The sequence below is a fragment of the Octopus sinensis genome, linkage group LG12, assembly GCF_006345805.1.
Source record: "Octopus sinensis linkage group LG12, ASM634580v1, whole genome shotgun sequence".
NCBI classification, from domain to species: domain Eukaryota; kingdom Metazoa; phylum Mollusca; class Cephalopoda; order Octopoda; family Octopodidae; genus Octopus; species Octopus sinensis.
Genome location: NC_043008.1, coordinates 50,401,070 through 50,421,988, shown reverse-complemented (window position 1 = coordinate 50,421,988; position 20,919 = coordinate 50,401,070). Strand labels below are relative to the sequence as shown.

The following is a 20,919-nucleotide window of genomic DNA, read 5'->3' as shown; positions in this document are numbered from 1 at the left end:
TACTTTTCCATGCTTGCATGGGTTAGATGAGACTTTATGGGAGCAAAATTTTCTGTAGCTGGATTCCCTTCCTAAAGCCAACCCTCACCTGTTTTCAAACATGGTAATAATTCCTCAGTCTATTAAAGAATGGCCATGCTTTCACAGTGGACTGCAAACAAACTGACACCATTTGTTCAAAGAGCAATAGTTTTGTTTACAATGAGTGTGGATATGTCGAGACATGTGAAGAAACCCAGACATGCTTTCATGGACACTGCAAACAAATAACATCATTTGTATGAACAGTGAGGTTTTGTTTACAATCAGCATGCACTTGTCGAAACAAAGGGAATACAGAGCCTCTCTCTTTCTCTCTCTCACACACACATACACGCACAATAATCATGATCATCATCTAACATCCATACTCTTTGCTGGCATGGGTTGGATGGTTTGACAGGAACCGTTGTGCCTGAGGACTGCATCATGTGCAGCATGCAAAACATATATGTGTGTATGTGTGTGTGTGTATAAGTATATATACACAAGAGACTTCTAGTTTCTCCGATCAAATTTTGCTAACAAGGTGTTGATCATCAACTGACTGCTTCCATGCAGTCAGACTGAAGCCCTAACCACATGGTTCCAAAGTAAACTGCTTAACCATATCGGAATTTGAAATCAGATCATAATCTGAAAGTATTTCGCCTGGCACGCTAATGATCCAGCCAACTCACTACCAGTGTACCAAGTGCTGTTTGCTAAATTACCAAAACTACTGCAGCAGAACATTCCACTATCACTATAACACCCCATTCCTTTGGTTAGTCACAGTAGTACTGCCACCCCCTCTAACAGGGAGCTAAATCAAACAGAATACAACTGGCTACTCTTCAAAACACTTATTATTCAATAATGCACTGAGAGTGGGACCTTGCTGAATTAAAGCAATAAGCATGGGAATTTCCATGAATGGGATTGGAGCTCATTACGATGCAATAAGTGATTTGCATCTTAAAATAACATCCACAATATATGGTGCAGATGTATCCAAAATCAGAATTCTGCCACCAGGCCCAATCTCTCTCTCTCTCTCAACCACAATGAACTCTTCAATTAACTAAATATAAATAATGACAAGGTCAGAGAACATTCCTACTCTAAGTTCTCTTGTGATTGATCCACTGGAAACTTGTAACCAACATTTCTCAAAATGCAGTATTAAATAATATATTCATCTTTTAGTAGTTTCAGTTAAAAGGATTGCAGCCCTCTGAGTGTATGTATGGTTTAGCCCCCTGTGTGTATGTTCTTTAACACTTGGTGTAGTATAGGGAGCTTCCCTGGATGCTATTCTGCTGCAAATTTGGCATATAAACAAAAGACACATTAGCCGGCCAAAATCAGCTGGGTTGGTAATGAAAGGGTTAACTGAGTTTGTATAGTAACAGATAAATTAAAAGATTTCACTACATAGCTAGTAATATGGTATCCTGGTTATGTTACACACATTCATTTTGTTTTACAGTAGTTTTTCTAGGTTGGCATGGGTTAGATGAAATTTGTTGAGGATAGTTTTCTATGGCTGGATGTCCTTTATGTTACTAACCCATACCTGATTTTAATTAATATATCTCTTCATCCCACATTGTTCCTCACACACTAAAAGCATAAACTCCTGGACGTTTTGCTTAAAAATAACAGCATTTTGGTTTAAAGTGTTAATGAGGACACATGGTATGACATTTTGCACATTCGCAGAATGAAATCTTTCTTGGTTTCAATCTAATAATTTCATTCATAAGGTACTGGTCAGCTCAAAATTATAGTAGAAGAGACATGCCTAAAGTGCCACCCAGTGAGATCAAACCAAGAACCATGTGGTCGCAAAGCAAACTTCATAACCACACAACCATGCCTGCACCTAGTCATGCCTGTATCAATTATAAAACAAGAATGGAAGGTTTTTTTTTTCTGACAATATATTTTGTGTATACATAATTGACTCATATGTCCCACCCAATTTAGGCTATTTTTTTTATTAATATGTATCTATATGGCAATCATTCTGAGTGAGTTTTCTTTTAAATTTTTTCTGTGAATTTTTCTCCTCTAATTCACTTTGATATTTCTCAATTACCCAAGCATAGTTACATTCATACACCCCGACAACAACTTCCACACACTTAATTGCTTAGCGATAACAACTAGTGTCAAGAAAAACTGAACTGGGTTAATGACAGGCTAAAGTAGTCGATAATGAAAACAAAATGACATCCATTTGCCACCTAATTTAAAAGTATATTACAAGTGTATCTCAATAGCTATTTATTTATTTCAGTAATTTACGAACAAAAATACAGAAAAAATACACCAGAATTTTAACTGCAATAGCCTTTATTCCATTGAAATGGTAAGAATAACTTATATTTGGCTTTTCACATGAGTTGCTTCAACATAAAGTAATAACCACTGCCATTTTAACTTATCATGAAAACAGAAGCTTTTAGAATCACTTCATTCAAACTAGATTAAATAGACATTCAGTTTTATGCTATATTTCACCATTTTATTTTTTATACAAAATTGGGTAGAAAAAAAAATTTTAAAAAAAAAGGTTTACGTAATTAACCAAAATGTGCAATCATCTGGTATGCCATTAAACAAAAACGTGTGTATGTATGTGTGCATGCATTGCACACTACACTCACTTGTATACACATGTAATGTATACGGATGACAACAAGCGAGTGAAAGAGTGCCAAAAGATTCATGTAGAAGGAACCAGAGGAAGAGGAAAGCCAAAAAAGATATGTGCAAACGTTGTGAAGGCCGACCTCAGGAAGGTGAATCTCACAAATGAAATGAAAATGGAACACATGTAGCAGGACACTGAAGTGGAGAAGAACTGTCCAACTCATGCTAGCATCGAAAATTAATGTAAAAATATTAAAGATAATGTACACACACACACATAAGGGTTAACAAAATTTACAATGAGAGGTAATGATAACTAGGAAAAAAAATGATACAACAGATCTATATAAACTAATGACAATTGTTGTTTAGCTCCAGGCTGGCTCTCATCATCCATAGACATATTATCAAAGGATTTCTGGCTCTGACTATCCTGACTCTTATTATATATATATCAGAAACAATATTGTCTTGTGTATACAAAATAAAGAATAATTCTAAAAAGGACAGAAGGTTATTGACAAAGATAAGAGGAATGCTGACATTATATTGCATTCTGTCTTGCAGAAGGGGAGAGACAGTTTGCAGAAGAACTGGCACTTATCTGTTAATATAATCCTTCTTAATCACATGAATACATCAAAGAATTATATCAGCTACCAAAATATCTTAAGATGAAGCCATAATCACCATTAATTGAACATATGTTGTTTTATAAAGAACAGAATTACATACACACATACAAATATACATATATATACATACAGGCACACACATACACACATGCATGTTCTAGTTCCATCTTTGTTTTTATTAAGGGGGTTCTCTTTTCATATTTTTGTATAAGTTCTTTGCAGTATGTTTGGCATAGCAAAGTTCCTAAACCATAAAAGTCACATCTTCAGGATGAAGTGATGTTGGCATGTAGTGCGACTCCTTATAGTAGGTCAATATATCATCAGTCAGGTAAGCTGTGTGTGTGTGTGTGAGAGAGAGAGAGAGAGAGAGAGGTAGAGACAGACAGATGGACGGACAGGCAGACTAGAGCATGTTTGTACATTCATTTTAGCATTTTGCTGTTATGAATACTGCTTCCAGAGTGTTCTGTGGAGGATAGATGTGTTACCAATTAATGCTTTCCTACCTGATTTTTCTGTTGTGCTGTGTGGTGCATTCATTGCAACAGCTCCCATGGTTAAGTGACAGTAAACCAGAACAGTACGGCCAACAACATTCTCATTGGCAATTAGACTTATAATTTACACTGGTCCTAAGTAGCTTGTGCAAAGATTTACATGCATATTGCTTCTCACAAGTAAAGTTTTTATTTTTAGTGTCTTAACAATATATTACTAGGGTTAGTTTATGGTTTAGTGTAATGGATTGTGTTCTATTTAATAAGGTTTTAGTTGTATTTACTCATTCCATAATTAGTATGCATTTAATAGGTATCGTGTCTGACATATTTATTACACTGCATTTGTGTTTGTATTATTTCCAAATTTGTTCTGTTTATCAGGCTGGCTATTTGCTGAGCAATGTTTGCTTTAATCTACATATTTCTCCATCTAGTGTTTCATTTGTACAGAAGCTAAATGCTCTTCTACATAGAGACCTTACTACTGACATATGTAGGCACAGGTGTGGCTGTATGGTAAGAAGTCAGCTTCCCAACCGGATGGCTTTGGGTTCAGTCTCACTGCATGGCACCTTGAGTGAGCGTCTTCTAATAAAATAATAAATTCTAATAAAACTGCAAACCAACGAAAGCTTTGTGAATGGATTTAGTAAATAGAAATTTAAAGAAGCCAATCACATATCAGCGTGTGTGTATGTGTGTTACTGACTCCTTGCCTTGACATTGCATCACCATCATGTAAGTAATGTCCATTTCCAATCTTCTATGGCAACATGCCTGGTCATGGGGAAATATTACCTTACTTGGAAACAGGTAAGGGTTGGCGACAGAAAGGGTATCCAACTGTAGAAAGTTTGGCTCCACAAATTCTGCCTGACCCATGTGAGCACCGGAAAGTGGACATTAAAACGACGATATACTTCCACTGCCTCCCAGTAAGCCTATGTACTTATTTGTGATACAAATAAATGAAAGCATGTGAAGGTGCATGGCTCAGTAGTTAAAGTGTCTGGCTCACAATCATGAGGTAGTGAGTGCGTTGTGTTCTTGAGCAAGACACTTTATTTCGTGTTGTTCCAGTTCACTCAGCTGTGAAGTCACTGGTGCCAAGTTGTATCAGCCTTTGCCTTTCTCTTGGATAACATCAGTGGCATGGATAGGGGAGGCTGGTATGCATGGGCGACTGCTTGTCTTCCATAAAACAACCTTGCCTGGACTTGTGTCTTGTAGGGGAACTCTCTATGTGCAATCCCATGGTCATTCATGACCAAAGTGGAGTCTTTAAATGAAAGCGAAACATTGTCCACTTCAATTTTGCACCATTTCTGTCAGCAACACCACAACACACAGTTTGCTGTGAGTTACCATTTAGCTCCAGGTCAACTTTGATCCAGCGGATTCATGATCAAAATAATTCCAACTGTGACCATCCCATCCTTACCCCTGCCAGGCTTTTTTTTTTTATGACTTGGTAAGGAGGAAGGTGTGTTGGCTTTGTTCTTCACAGGTCTTCTGACTCTGGTAAGAATGGTTATATCATTTATGTTCAGTCTGAACTATTGTAAAGTCAACATCTGCAGGAAATATGTTGGTGAGAAAGGAATTCCAGAGAATTAATGTTCATATCTAGGATTACATTATCCGAGGTGTGTAACAGTTCCAGGGTAGCAATAGAACTACATGGAAGATATTGTAGATGTAATAGCATAATTACACTAAAAGCAGCAAGTCATTAACACATCAACAGTGCAACGAGGAGGAGGAATAGTACAAGAACGGAAGACTGGAAAAAGTAAAGCTGGGAGCCAATTATAGAAACTGGAATGGCTTATAAAAGACCATGTGTCTTAGACAAATCATATAAGGCAAAACACCAGATTACCTACTTATCTGAATTAAGTCGACATGTAAATTTTGACACAGCACTAATGTGCTCTGTTTAGGCGGTTTATAAGGACAGGGTAAGGTTGAGTCAGTTAAATAAAGATGTTACAGCTGATAAGGATTTAAATTTCAAAGATACTATGAATAGAAGAAATTTAACTGCTAGCTACCATGGAGCTGTGGATGGCAGATGGACAAAAAAAAATGTAAAAGTCAATATATAAAGAAGAACAACAATCACAAAATTTTAGTCATTGCTCATTTTAATTTTGTTAATTTTGAATTTGCTCTGAAAAATCATTTTAAAACATGAAGTTCTAAAATTGCTTCCTTTCTATGTAGGCAGACTTTAGACAGTAATGAAAATAGCCAAGCAATTGTTCTCAGTTGATTAAAAATGCTAAAACAAGAGGAACTTTGTAAAACTGAAGACAACTTTAAAAATAAAGGAAGTTCAGTAGAGAAATGACTAAGAAGAGGGAAGTCAGAAATTTATGTTATCAATTGCAAAGGAAAAAAAATGCAAACTTTCAATAATGATTGATAACATAAGCAAAATAGCAAATATATGTGAGGTTAGAGTAGATAGATTCTATAATAAACCTTTTGAAAGCTTTCAATAATAAGGATTTTATGTAGCTAAGTTGCTCAAATTTTACAGAACATTTATAACATTTAAGAAAAGAATCAGAACAGCTGTAAAAAGCATGTTAACAACAGAGATCACAGATATGAGAATGTTTTAAAAGAAATGACCACTTCTGCTGCTTTCAAAGACAAAAAGGAAAATAATCTAAATCAAACAATAGTATTGGTGATATTACCTTAAAGCCATGGATTGATGAAAGAAGATTAATATCATGGCTCATATATACAACTATTTCCATAATGACAGAAACTAATCAGCTGATCATTAAATGAAAGTTTGATGGAGAATGGATTATTCAAAGGGAACATCAAGCTGATTCTGGTTTATCTTCAAAAACAGGTTTATATTATTAATCACATTTCAAGAGACTTCACATTGAATTTCAATAATTGGTATGATAAATAGATCAATATGGCAACATAGAAAAAAAAATATATTGTAAATAGAAAATGGTTTTGTATAAATTCTTTCCATCACAATGAAAGAACCCTTTCAAATTTAGCTTCTAAGTCCTCCAGGACATTGTAACAGATCAACTTGAAAAGTAAGTCATACAATATGAATATTACACTAGTCCAAAAGACATTTAATCTGTTTTCTTTTAATGCTAGTTTCTATTTAATAAGTTTTACTCTATTAATCTATTAAATCAATCCAGATTTACACAGTGGTAACTACATTGAAGTATATGAACAAGTAATTTCATGTCTCCAAAGTAATAATTAACCCTCTCATGTACTTGGTCGATTTCATATTCCCATTGCTAAATCTTAAACTGACTGCAATCATTGCCCTATCTCAATTTATCTCACTGGTTTTTGTATTTCAATTCTCTTTTTTTTAAAGCGAGCTTGCCCTAAAGTGTGAATCAATATGAATGACGAGAGTTAAGATAAAATCTTTGATAAGTGTCAGTTTCCTTTCAGAAGTGATAGGGTGTGGAGTTGTGACAAAAAAGGGAAGAAGCCAAAAAAAAAAAAAAAATCAAACTGAAATATTTTGAATTCACATTTTGTGCAACAGTTAACACAAAGCAGCAGAGATGGCCTAGTTAGTAAAAATATATCATGGAATACATATAAGAGAAAACTTCACACACACACACACACACACACACGTGCATTTATAGAGAGAGAGAGAGGGTTAATTGACATAGCATGATTGAGATATTATCGTGTAGATTTTTACAACTGTCAAAAAAGAAAGAAAATAACTAAGTCAAATATTTCATATGAACAATAAAACTTAACAAAGCTTTAAACCACTGGTATCATTTGAGACAACAATGATGACATATGGGAAAGGGGAAGAGAGAGGGAGGGAGGAAGGGAGGGAGAGACCCCTTTTTATGAAGAGAAAATGTACTGAGATTAAATTTCAAAGAGTTAATTTCTCTATATAATAATGTCTGTAATATATTTTCTACATTATTTTATTATTTGGTTTTTGTAAAAGTTATACAGTTTCAAGTTTAACTGAATGTCACTTAAAAAAAAAAAAAAGAAAGGTTTTTTTATTGACCTAAGAAAGAATTAAGAAGGTCAGTAAACAAATTTAGTACACAATATCATAAAAATGATATATTCTTGAAAGATCTATGACATACAACATATACCAGTTTAATAAAATGGGTCATATAGGGTCACCTCTTAATATATTAGCACTCAACCTCGAAAACAAGATATTTTGTTTTTGGGTGGGGAAGTCAACTGAATGAGTGAGTAATAACAACAAAAAAGCACAACATAGTTTAAATCAGAACAGCTGAAAGTTTTTACTTAACTGATTTTCAGGGCAAAAATCACATGGCATCAGATATTACATGATTACATGTAGTATTCAAAACCCTCTTCCTCTGTCGAGGGGGTCTTTTTGTCTTGCAAGTTACTTAGCAACTTCACTAATAGTAGTAGTAATAGTAGTATGACATAAAAAGCAACCAGTGCACACTGTAAAGTGGCTGACATTAGAAACCATGCCAAGGCAGACAGTAAAGCTTGGTGCAGTCCTCTGGCACACCAGCTCCTGTTAAACCATCCAACCCATACTAGCATGGAAAACTGATGCTAAACAGTGATAATGATTCAAAGAGTAATATCATAGAGAATAGATAAAAGTTTATAGATGGATGAGAGAGTTACAATTAGGCCAAGAGTATGGCTGCCAGAAAATACAAGGAAAACTAAGAGAAGAACTAAAAAATATCAACAGCAAAAAACAGAGGCACAGTAATTTCTCTTCTTCTCTATAGAAAAGCAATTTCCTTAAAACACAACTGCACATTCAATGGTAAAAAGAAAAGTCTGTGTATGGCAGGTTTGGCAGCCTTCAACTTACACTATCTCCTCCGAGACCCTGTAGCGCAAGTTGACCAAAATTGAGAGTATGATAGAAGAAGGCTTGCTCTTCCTTCCGTAGAAGAAAAAATTCAAATCGGACCATGTTAACACCAAAAATTATTTACATCAAAAAGGTACTTTTAGTCTATGAAAATCCCTATTTTTTTACAATTTTTTTACTGCTGTTTCGCCATTTTTTGATGTATTTTAACCAGAAAAATGTTCACTAAAAGAGAATAGCAAGCTACATAAAGCAAAATTTTTACTTTTCAAAAATTCCAATTCTAAAGGGTCAAAAAGAAAACAAACCCGAGCAACGCCGGGTGATACTGCTAGTTAAATAATAACTCTTGTTAATAACAGAGTTAATATAAAATTTCAGTACAAGGAGCTGTCTGGAACAAATAAATCTTTAAATACAAAGACTACAGCTAACTTTTCAAGAAGAACTTGGAGTTCAGAAGAAGGAAATCTTAACACCAACTCAAGTTACACATTTATTTGCAGCTTAAATTAAGAATTCATACAAAGCCAGTAACAGCAACAAATAAAAGACAGTTTCAGATTTATTTCTATATAAATGAAGGCTGGATGCTTCTTCAAATTTGAAAGCATGCAGCAATTTCTCTCCATAAATTTTACATAGCTTAGTTTCACATCTTACTATTCTTTTAAAAATTTGCTTGGTTCCTATATATTTTATGCAAATCAAATCACTACTAGGTCCTTTCAAATGGAATACTGCTTAATTATTGAAATTATGATGCTGCTTCCTCTTGTACAAGTTTGTTTTAACAGCTGTTACGTTGAAGAACACATTGGAAAACATTTTAAAGAACTGTTCTCTGTTTTTCTAACATCCAATTTTTTTTCCAAGTTATCATCATCATCATCATTTAACGTCCGCTTTCCATGCTAGCATGGGTTGGACGATTTTGACTGAGGGCTGGCGAACCTGATGGCTGCACCAGGCTTCAGTCTTGATCTGGCAGAGTTTCTACAGCTGGATGCCCTTCCTAACGTTAACCACTCCGAGAGTGTAGTGGGTGCTTTTTACGTGCCACTGGCATGAGGGCCAGTCAAGCGGTATTGGCAACGACCTCGCTCAAATCTTTTTACACATGCCACTGGCACAGGTGCCAGTAAGGCGATGCTGGTAACGATCACGCTTGAATGGTGCCTTTTACGTGCCACCGGCATGGAAGCCAGTTTGCCGCTCTGATGGAATAATTTTTCCAATCTGGTTATTTGAATATCATTAGTGCAAACCATTCACCCATAGTGTGTGGAACCTATATGTCAGCCAGACAAACTGAGGCAAGCCGTGTTATGTACCTTATTCAGACACATACTACAACTGTACTATCACTGAAACTCAGGATTCTGCATTAAAAAAGGTTAGTCTCCTGAGCACGTATGTTCCTGATTAAGTGTGAACAAAATCTGCATTTTGGTGGTGATGACAGGCTAAAGCAACATGTTATCAGTTCTACATTTTACGAGAAGAACAACTATTACATGAATTTATAAAACCTTTACAACCATCTTTCAAATATGATACCAAAAGAGCCACACAACTGTCTGCATTAAGCTAGATGTCAATGACGATGATGGTTCTCCAATCAATTCCAGTTACTCCAACAACTATCTGACCATAAAATCAGTCATAACAACAACATATTTGAGAGAAAAAATCTATTGAGTAGCTGTCAGGATTTTTAAAAATGCAAAAACCGTATTTATGGTATTAATTCTTAAAATAGAAATTTATATTTAGACATTATGTGCTGAAACATGGAAACATTCACAAAAAGATAAAGAACATATTCACACTATAGATTTCCAGTTGGTTTTGTTGTTGATTTTTCTTCTTTATTAGTCTTTCTCATTGTTTTCAACAATGGTCAGTCTTTAAATATCAAATGAGCTACATCAACTTAAAAAGTAACAATTACTTTTGTTTTAATTATCTGTATATGTACTTTTATCCTTGTATCTGGGTTGATCTACCGAGGAAATAATGTTATGCAGAATCTCTGCAGTTTTATGATATTAGCGCCTATTAGTTCAAATCAATTTTTTAAAATAAAAGTTTACATCCATAGCAAAATCTAGAAAAAGCTAAAAAGCAATGTGATAGGGTGAAAAAAAAAAAAATTCAACCTTGAATTAGAGATAAAATTGAATACTTTAAACACAAGGTTCTGTTCTAATGCAACATAGGTCACACAACTGGTGTGACTTATGTCGCAGTTACTTATGTTGCAAATATATGCATTTACTGAGTAAACACTAAAAAATGTTAGTGTGTAAGAAAGATAATATCTATAGGTCTGCTCAATTTGAGTTGACCTGGGGTTAAACAACTATTAAGTGTCAGTTCTTGCATTACACTTAAAATGAATCAGACCAACACAAGTGTTCTAAATTTCTAAGTCATTATATGACTTCAGAAATTTGGGTGATACATGGATGTGGATGTGTGTATATATATATATTCTTATATCGCCCATAATTCTTGTTTTAAAAAAAAAAGGTTGATTCTTTATTCAAGGTTAATGGATGTAATTATATTTTGAAAAAATACCAACAATAGTTTCAGGGAAAGAAAAAGCTTAGGAAAAATCTCATTATGAACTTTTCAATCTAATGACAATGGAAGAATGATTCCCTTGTCAGTATTAGGATAACTGGATTTTAACAAATAGGGTTTCAGTACATAAATTGTACTTTTTTTTTCTCTAATTAAAAACAGTTGCTTTTTATGGCTTTGGCATGTTAAAGTTATAACACTGCCAATAATAAAAATATGAACACGCATGTATGTACTTGTATATGGTTATCTATATATGTATAAACACACAGATCTACAAAAATACACTGATATATCAAGCACATATCTCACACAAATCATAGGAAAAAAGTATTTAGTTGTTATGTTCACAATTAGCATTTATACAATGAAATGTATGTTTTCAGAAAGTCAATAAAATGAAGAAAAAAAGCTGAAGGAAGTGTTTACCTGCGCCAACTGGTGTCTGGAGGAAGTGATAGGTAAGTTGTTGCTCCATAAGGTGAGCAATCAGCCTGGAGATTAAGTTAAAGAAAATAATGGAAATATTGATATCTGAAAGAAAAACAATCACACACACAAATGCTAAACGTAGAACCTTTAATATCTGGAACAGAAAATCAAGAATATGTGAGGATCATACTTTTCTCAATGGCATTAGTAACATTGATGAAGTGAAAGAGCTATAACTGGGAAGTAAAACCAAGTAGAAGATTCAGAATTTGGAAGTTTGTCTCTATGATGGTCAATAAGGTGAAAACTATATTGATTTTTAACTTATGCAAAAGGCTATTATTTTGAGGAAGGGGTTTAATTAGATTATATTAACCCCAGCATTTGAGTGATACCTTATTTCACTGAACTCAGAGAGAAGAATAACAATGTTGATCTCGGTTGGAGAATTGAAGCTGAGGAGGCAAAGAGATGAAATTAGATACTGCCTGTCAAATATTAAAAATTTTACAGAACTAGGCACAGGCGTGGCTGTGTGGTAAGACACTTGCTTCCGGATGCTGGTTTGTTTTTTTGAGAGTCAGACAGGATGTTTGTGCTGCTTGGCAGCGGTTTAGAGAAAATGTATTCAGACTTTAGCGGGTCTGAATTGTCTTCGGTGGAGGAGGAGGAGCTGGTGAAGGTTGTGAGAAGAATGAACGGAATATTGGAGGGAACAAGGAGTTTTTCTGAGACGGCAGAGGAGGTGAAGAGAAAGGATGTAGACCTGGCTGGACTAAAGGAATATGGAAAAATGATGCAGAAGGTGGGTGGCGACGTAAAGTGCCCCGAGGCAACCAAAGCCTTGTGAGTGGATTTGGTAGATGGAAACTGAAAGAAGCCTGTCATAATATATATATATATATTTATGTGTCTGTGTTTGTCCCCCCCACCACCATCGCTTGACAACCGATGTTGGTGTTTACATCCTTGTAACTTAGCAGTTCAACAAAAGAGACTGATAGAATAAGCACTAGGCTTACAAAGAATAAGTCCTGGTATCGATTCGTTTGACTAAAGGCACTGCTCCAGCATGGCTGCAGTCAAATGACTGAAACAAGTAAAAGAAAAGAATAAATACTTTATGAATGTGTACACACACAAAGATGTGGTTTTATTCCACTACTATAAAAATGGAAACTTGGAGTAGCATCTGAGTGGAGATTCAGTATTGAATAAATGAATGTACTCTCAAAGTACTCTATACATGAACAGAGTACGTTTTTCATACACACATTTAGAATATATGCAATAAAGTCTATTCGTTTGAAGTTGATGAGTCATCTCATCACAATTTTAAGTTTATTTCTGTTGCCGAAATAAACAAGAATATGTGAATGCACAAAAGCAATAAAATACTTCAAACAAACACATACACACCACAAACTGTATTTTCCAACATGCAAGTCAAATTTTTCAGACCAAAATTTACCGAAAAATAAAAAATGGTTGATTTACATACCAAGACAACTTTGAAAGACCAAAAATTCCATGTGAAATGCATAATATTAGGAAAGATGATGTTTGAATGATTACACTGCATACTATGTTAACTTGTATGATGGAAAATAAGATATATTGTCACCATCATCATTTTATGCCCATTTTTATGTGCTGGTATGGTTTGGTTGGTTCAACAGGACCTGATGAGTCACAGGAACAGATATTGCTCCAATATCTCAGTTTTAGCATGGTTTCAATGATGGCATGTCCTTAATAACACCAACACACACACACATATTTGGTTTTCCATGCTAGCATGTGTTAGACAAATATATTACTGAAGCACTGTTTTACACAACTGGATGTACTCCTTTAACTGTTTTTCAAGTAATTTTTGATGAAGGAAATGACAAGAATATCACCACTTGCAGACTCTTGGAGAAGTGCAAATATAGACACACACATTACATAAACAGGTACAGAGTTACAAACACACACATATATATATATATATATATATATACAAACATGCATACTTGTATACATATACACACAGTTGGTTTCTTTTGGTTTCAGTCTACCAAATCTAGTCACAAGGCTTCAGTCAGCCCAGGAGATAACATTTGCCCAAGGTGCTGCGCATTGGAACTGAACCCCAAATGACATAGTTGAGAAGTGGACTTCTTGACCACACAGCCATGATACATAACATCAGATAAGCCAATCAGTTAAGATATTATTCAATCTTACAAAATTCCTCTATGTTGAAACATCAAAAAGAACAGACTTAATAATTTCTGTGACACTGCCCTTGTCCAGGTCAGAACTGAAAATGTAAGCAGGCATTCAGTTCACGACGATCTCATCTCTTTAGAAGTATCTACGACTATATGATCTGGTGGGTCCCAATCCTCCACTACACAGTTTATTAAATAAACATGGTCAAGTAGATGGGTGATGAGAGTAATCTGGTTGCTATTCCTGACAGACTGAGCAGCCAGAAAGATTCCTCCCTTTTTGGTTTATCTCTACTAAAAGTAACACAAGATTCAGTGATACTGTATAAATGTGCATATCTGCATTGACAAACATGAACGTGTCCCTTCTTTCCTCAATGGACAAAAAGTGAATGAGTTCAATCATCATCATCAATATCTATGCTCTATGATGACATGGCTACAATGGTTTCACAGGATCTAATGGGTCCAAAGACTACACCATGCACCACTGTTTACTTTGGCATGATTTCTATAGCTGGATGCCCTTCCTAGCACCAACCATTTCACTGAGTGCTTACTTTGATGGCACAAGACATAATGAAGTTACCATGCAACTTACAAGAACAAGAAGACCCTTCAACTGAGCAGTAGAAAGGGAGAAAGTTTTATGCTAGGAGATGAGAGGTGTATGAGAGAAAGGGCTTTGACAAAACAAGTTTCTTACTGTAGAGGAGTTACAAGGTTACTCTCACGACAGAAGAGTGACAATGGTAGAAAGAGGCAAAATAGTAATAATGAGGATAATCACTATTTCATCTCATGGAAGCCTTTCAAGGTGCAGTTAAGTAGAAATGAGTGGGTACAGGGGAATAGGGAGTGCAGAAGACTTTCTCAAAGGCCACAAACACTTCATTTTGTCCATGGCAGTTTGCAGGACTGCATTGAGCTCCAGTGTCAGCCTTGGCATGGTGTCTATGGCTGGATACCCTTCCTAATGCCAACTAATTGACAGTGTGCACCGGGTGCTTCTTTTCATGCCAGTGGCACTAGTGAGGTCACCAAGTAACTTGCAAGACAGGAAAAGAAAAGGAAAAAGTCCCCTCAACTAAGAAGAGGAACAATATAAGAGGTGGGGAAGTGGCTTTATGCAAGGTGTTGAGAGTCTAAAGTATAAGAGAGACAGGAACAAGTGTCTTGTTATGGAGGAGATACACTGCTAACTCACATTATATGAGAGAGTGAGAGTAGCTGGAGAGAAGATAAAAATGATAGTGAAAGGGTGACACTCAAGATACAAGAAGGTGAGCATAAGAGATGATATGGACAGTGGATCAGGGATGGGGGGGAGTGAGAGTATTTCATGCGAATATTAGAAGAGATGGAGACAAAGGTCAATATAGTGAGTGATGAACCAGAATGGAAGTGCAGTTAATGAGTAGTACCAATGTTGAAAGGTGAGAGAGAGATAGATGTGGCTTGGGAAGGAGGATAAATCAGAAAGCGGAGAAATGATGTTTAAGGTGTAAAAGTGGCAGGGAGGGAGATGTAAAGGAACATAATGATGGCTACAGTAAGTGGGGGATAACGGAGATATGAGAGGGTGTTGAGAATATTAGCAAATACAAGAGATGTTAAAGACGAGGCATGGCAGCAAAGAAGGAATACTTCTCATAACTGCTGTCAAGATATAACAGAAATACGTATCTACTGAAAATAGTTCAAGATTTAACCAAAGCTAAGAAAATGTCTAAACAATTGTAAACACGTGTTTCTATGTATTTCTCTGTGGACAGAAGAAATATGAATGAACTGACATATTAGTTGAGTAATTCTCAGTGGACAGGAAAAGAGTTAACTTCCTGATGCATTAATCATCATCTGTGGAAAGAATGAGATGCGCAAAGCTTCAGAAGATTCCAACTGTAGTCACAAACTGACTCAAGTTACTCACTCATTTTCTGTCCACAGAGAAATACGTAAAAAGACACACAAGAATGCATGTTTACATTTCTCAGTGTCTATCTATACATATATTTGGCACTGATAAAATCTTATGTGCTATTTTCACAACAGATAAGTGTCTATTCCTCTATCTCAGCTGCTTTGAGCACACTTTCGAAAAAGAGTTTTAATTTAGGCAAAGCTATGGAGATAAGCACAAATATGGCTCTATGTTTAAGAAGTTCACTTCAGAACCATGTTTTGGGGGTCAGACTCCAATTGCCTGTTGTTGCATGGGTTCTACAACTGGAAACCGATCCACATTCATCATGACAACGCACAACCAGACACATCTATGGTAACAAATCAGATAAGTAAACTGAGCTGGACAATGGTCCCCATCAGCTGTGCAGGCTGAATTTGGCAACCTCTGACACCAACCTACAGTCTTCAAAGACAATGATTCAATAAAAAACACAAAGCTAAGAGGTAGATAACAGTGTACACCTGAACTTTTCCAAAGTCAATTTGAGACTTGGGTTTAATGATGGCACAAATGCAACACAAGTGCTGGAGTCTATGTTCAGCAGTACCTTTGTGTAGAAGAGTAATTTGACCAACATGTGCAATATTAACAACCTATGACAATTAATAAAAAACATTATGCCAAATTTTGAATTACTTATTAGAAAGCCATTGTGTGTGTGTGTGTGTGTGTATGCGTACACACACACACACACACACACATATATATATATATATATATATATATATATATATATATTTGTTACAAATGCATGTCACTGTCATTCATTTCCTCTTGAAAACATGTCTCTAATGACTGAGAAATATTACCTTGCTTGAAAAAGAGTGAGTGTTAACAAGAAAGGTATACAGCCATAGAATATCTGCCTCAATGAATTCTGTTTCACACAAGCAAACATGCAAAACTGGTTGTTATAAAGATAATCATTATATATATATATATATATATATATATATATATAATAAATATTAGGGAATAAATCCAAATTTACAGGGAAAAAATCAGATTTAGGATTAAATCAATTTTATAGTAAAATATTATAAAATATTATTCGAGACAAAACCACTATTTTGCAAAACAAACAAGGAAAGACTTAATTAATACATAAAATTTTAATAAATAGTCAAAAAAACCGCCACTACAATCGTTTCTTGTCTTGATCGACAATCTTCAGGTGGACTTCCAATTCATTATTGCTCTAGCATATCATTGATACACTTTCATCCACTTCTACATACAAATACATCATCATCATTGTCACCATTATCATCATCACTTAACGTCTGGTTTCCATGCTGGCATGGGTTGGACAGTTCAATTGCAGTTGGCAAACCAGAGGAGTGCATCGACCTCTATTATCTGCTTTGGTATGGTCTCTATTGTTGGGTGCCCTTCCTCAGATCAACTACTTTGCAGGGTGTACTGGGTGCCTTTTACGTGACATCATCACTGGTGTGGTTACCAAGTACCTTCACCTTTTCCTCCATGGCAGGTCATGTTTTCATGCTGTTGTTATCCGTAGATTTATTGCAGGAACTTTGTCATAGCAGTTGGGGTAACAGTCTTAATAAAATAGATGGAATGAGTAAAATATTTTATTAGGTACGACACATGTTTCGACCTGTTCTGAGTCTCTTCGGGTACATCTATAAACAGAGTCTAACTAGAGATTTTCTGATTCGGTTTTACATACTGCTCCATGTCCATCACCAGAGGAACATAAATTTCCAAACAGTTCTTATTCAAAGTGATAAGTTCTCAGAGAGTAGATACATTTTCCAAAATTTGAGCAGGTGGAAGTCTTCTTGCAACTGCTGCGATAATTATTACTGGTAATTGAACGGTAAATGTGTATTTTTATATACCTTGGACTTGCCACCTCAATGTTTTTTGTCAAGAGTTTCACCTCCAGCCGTTCGTTATGTCAGTCAACAGGAACGGCTGGAGGTGAAACTCTTGACAAAAAACATTGAGGTGGCAAGTCCAAGGTATATAAAAATACACATTTACCGTTCAATTACCAGTTAATAATTATCGCAGCAGTTGCAAGAAGACTTCCACCTGCTCAAATTTTGGAAAATGTATCTACTCTCTGAGAACTTATCACTTTGAATAAGAACTGTTTGGAAATTTATGTTCCTCTGGTGATGGACATGGAGCAGTATGTAAAACCGAATCAGAAAATCTCTAGTTAGACTCTGTTTATAGATGTACCCGAAGAGACTCAGAACAGGTCGAAACATGTGTCGTACCTAATAAAATATTTTACTCATTCCATCTATTTTATTAGACTGTTACCCCAACTGCTATGACAAAGTTCCTGCAATAAATCTACGGATAACAACAGCATGAAAACATGACCTGCCATGGAGGAAAAGGTGAAGGTACTTGGTAACCACACCAGTGATGATGTCACGTAAAAGGCACCCAGTACACCCTGCAAAGTAGTTGATCTGAGGAAGGGCACCCAACAATAGAGACCATACCAAAGCAGATAATAGAGGTCGATGCACTCCTCTGGTTTGCCAACTGCAATTGAACTGTCCAACCCATGCCAGCATGGAAACCAGACGTTAAGTGATGATGATAATGGTGACAATGATGATGATGTATTTGTATGTAGAAGTGGATGAAAGTGTATCAATGATATGCTAGAGCAATAATGAATTGAAGTCCACCTGAAGATTGTCGATCAAGACAAGAAACGATTGTAGTGGCGGTTTTTTTGACTATTTATTAAAATTTTATGTATTAATTAAGTCTTTCCTTGTTTGTTTTGCAAAATAGTGGTTTTGTCTCGAATAATATTTTATATATATATATATATATATATATATATATATATATATATATATATATATAGAGGGCATTATTACACATACATGCCACACGCTAAGAGGGACATTAGTCATTTCTACCAAAAATTTTACTAATCATACCGAATGCAATTTTTCAAAGCAAGACATTTAAAAATGAATTTAGTCTTGTATCACCTGTGATTTCGTACTTACCGCAGTTGCGGTAAGTTATATATATATATATATCGACTCGTGGCAGATGCCAGCACCGCCTCGTCTGGCTTCCGTGCCGGTGGCACATAAAATACACCAATCCGACCGTGGCCGTTGCCAGCCTCGCCTGGCACCTGTGCAGGTGGCACGTAAAAAGCACCCACTACACTCACGGAGTGGTTGGCGTCAGGAAGGGCATCCAGCTGTAGAAACACTGCCAGATAAGACTGGAGCCTGGTGCAGCCTTCTGGCTTCCCAGATCCCCGGTCGAACCGTCCAACCCATGCTAGCATGGAGAACGGACGTTAAACGATGATGATGATATATATATATATATACACATACACACATCAGCTGAGTGGGGTTGTAGTACAGAAGGGTAAGTGGCTTTACTTTTATGTCAGCTATTGACAGGCTCAAGTGTGATAGAGAGACAGGTGCATGTGTCTTGCTATAAAAGAGATACATGGTTAATTTGCATTACATAAGAGATGGTGGGACTAGCTGCAAGATGATGGTCAGGACCTATTCTCAAGGTACAAGAAGACGAATACAAGAGAAAGTATGGACCAAGGATTAGGAAGGGTGAGTGGATATGTTCAAAACAGTGTGAGAAGATAGTGAGGAAAAATTAGAGATTGGGCATTTGTCCAGCCCAGTTTGCTTTATTGTCTGCTTCCAGGTGAGGGTTGACGACAGGAATGGCATTAGATTAAAGGAAGAAGGAAGAATGTTACGATCGAGGTGAATCACAATGACCTTTTTGTATGCAGTTTGACAGACCATGCCTTTCTTTTCATTTGCAAACCCATGGAAAAACGAACCTCCACCAACTATTCTGCCTATGTCTGTGCACACCTTTCAGTGCAATGTATGCCAGAAGGTTTGCAAAAAGACTTCAAAAGACATTGTAAGATCCACAAAGACCTGAACTTATCTGCAGCTCTTGGTGGATCAAATCAGATATGCAATCTATGTGGGTGTCTTTTCAAAACATTGTCTGGTTTAAAAAGCCACATCAGATGCCATGATGGTTCTAAGGTATAGGTACAGGAGGTGGTCAAACTCTGCATAAGGAGTAGACAACCACCATATACACATCATACTTAATCATGTTTATCTGCATCACTACCTGCATATCAGCTCACCTGGATTTCTCTTATAGCCACCCTTTACCCCACAGACCCAGTCCTCAATAAAGATTTCTAAGGTTAAGTTAAAATCATTTGAACACTTGTGCGTTATTTTCTATTTGGACGTATAGAAAATATACGGACATCAAATGATGATGATGCTTGTGTGTAAATATTATTTCGAATAAAAGTTTGCAAAATGATTTCTGAGTAAACCTCTCACTATCACTCACTATTTATTGCTTTAGCTTACCTCTGCCACTGTGACTTATGTGAAACACATAGCATTTTATTATATGCAAGATAAGATTTAAGAATGCAGAATGAACTTTAAAATATATATCGATATCCTTCTATCATTTACTCTCTCCTCCTCTTAAACTGCTTCTGGGTTTTTAAAACATTTTGCCTACATACCTGCTCTCTGTTTTTCTCTCCCCCTTTCTGTCTTTCTACTTCCCACTGTCTTATACTCTGTCTCCATATATCTCCAATTCTTTCTCTATCTTCTCTTCTCAGTAAGATTTCTCTTTCATACCTAATAGCATTCCATATCTATGTCTTTTCAACTCTCTCTCTCTCTCTCATATATGTGTATATATATATATATATATATACAGACACACACACAAATATACATATATATACACATAAAAATACATATATATGTGTAACTTTGATAGGTTTTGGCCAGCATAGGCCCAGGCCATGTATAAATAGCACAACCTGGTAAAAATACACATAAAAATACATATATATATATATATATATATATATATATATACGCACACACACACACATATATATATATATACACACACAAATATAGATACATATGCACATACATATATATACACACACACACAAATATAT

General features: G+C 35.7%; 1 protein-coding gene across 7 annotated transcripts in view; it reads right to left on the bottom strand.

Annotated features, from left to right (window-relative positions):
* Positions 1 to 20,919, bottom strand: part of LOC115217859 (CREB-regulated transcription coactivator 1) — a 172,288-nt gene that overhangs the window by 124,235 nt on the left and 27,134 nt on the right. For all 7 annotated transcript variants that reach the window (XM_036507967.1, XM_036507963.1, XM_036507966.1 and 4 more), the window contains one exon: positions 11,712 to 11,776. In XM_036507967.1, the coding sequence (XP_036363860.1) occupies positions 11,712 to 11,776 (65 nt within the window). The remainder of the gene's footprint in view (positions 1 to 11,711; positions 11,777 to 20,919) is intronic.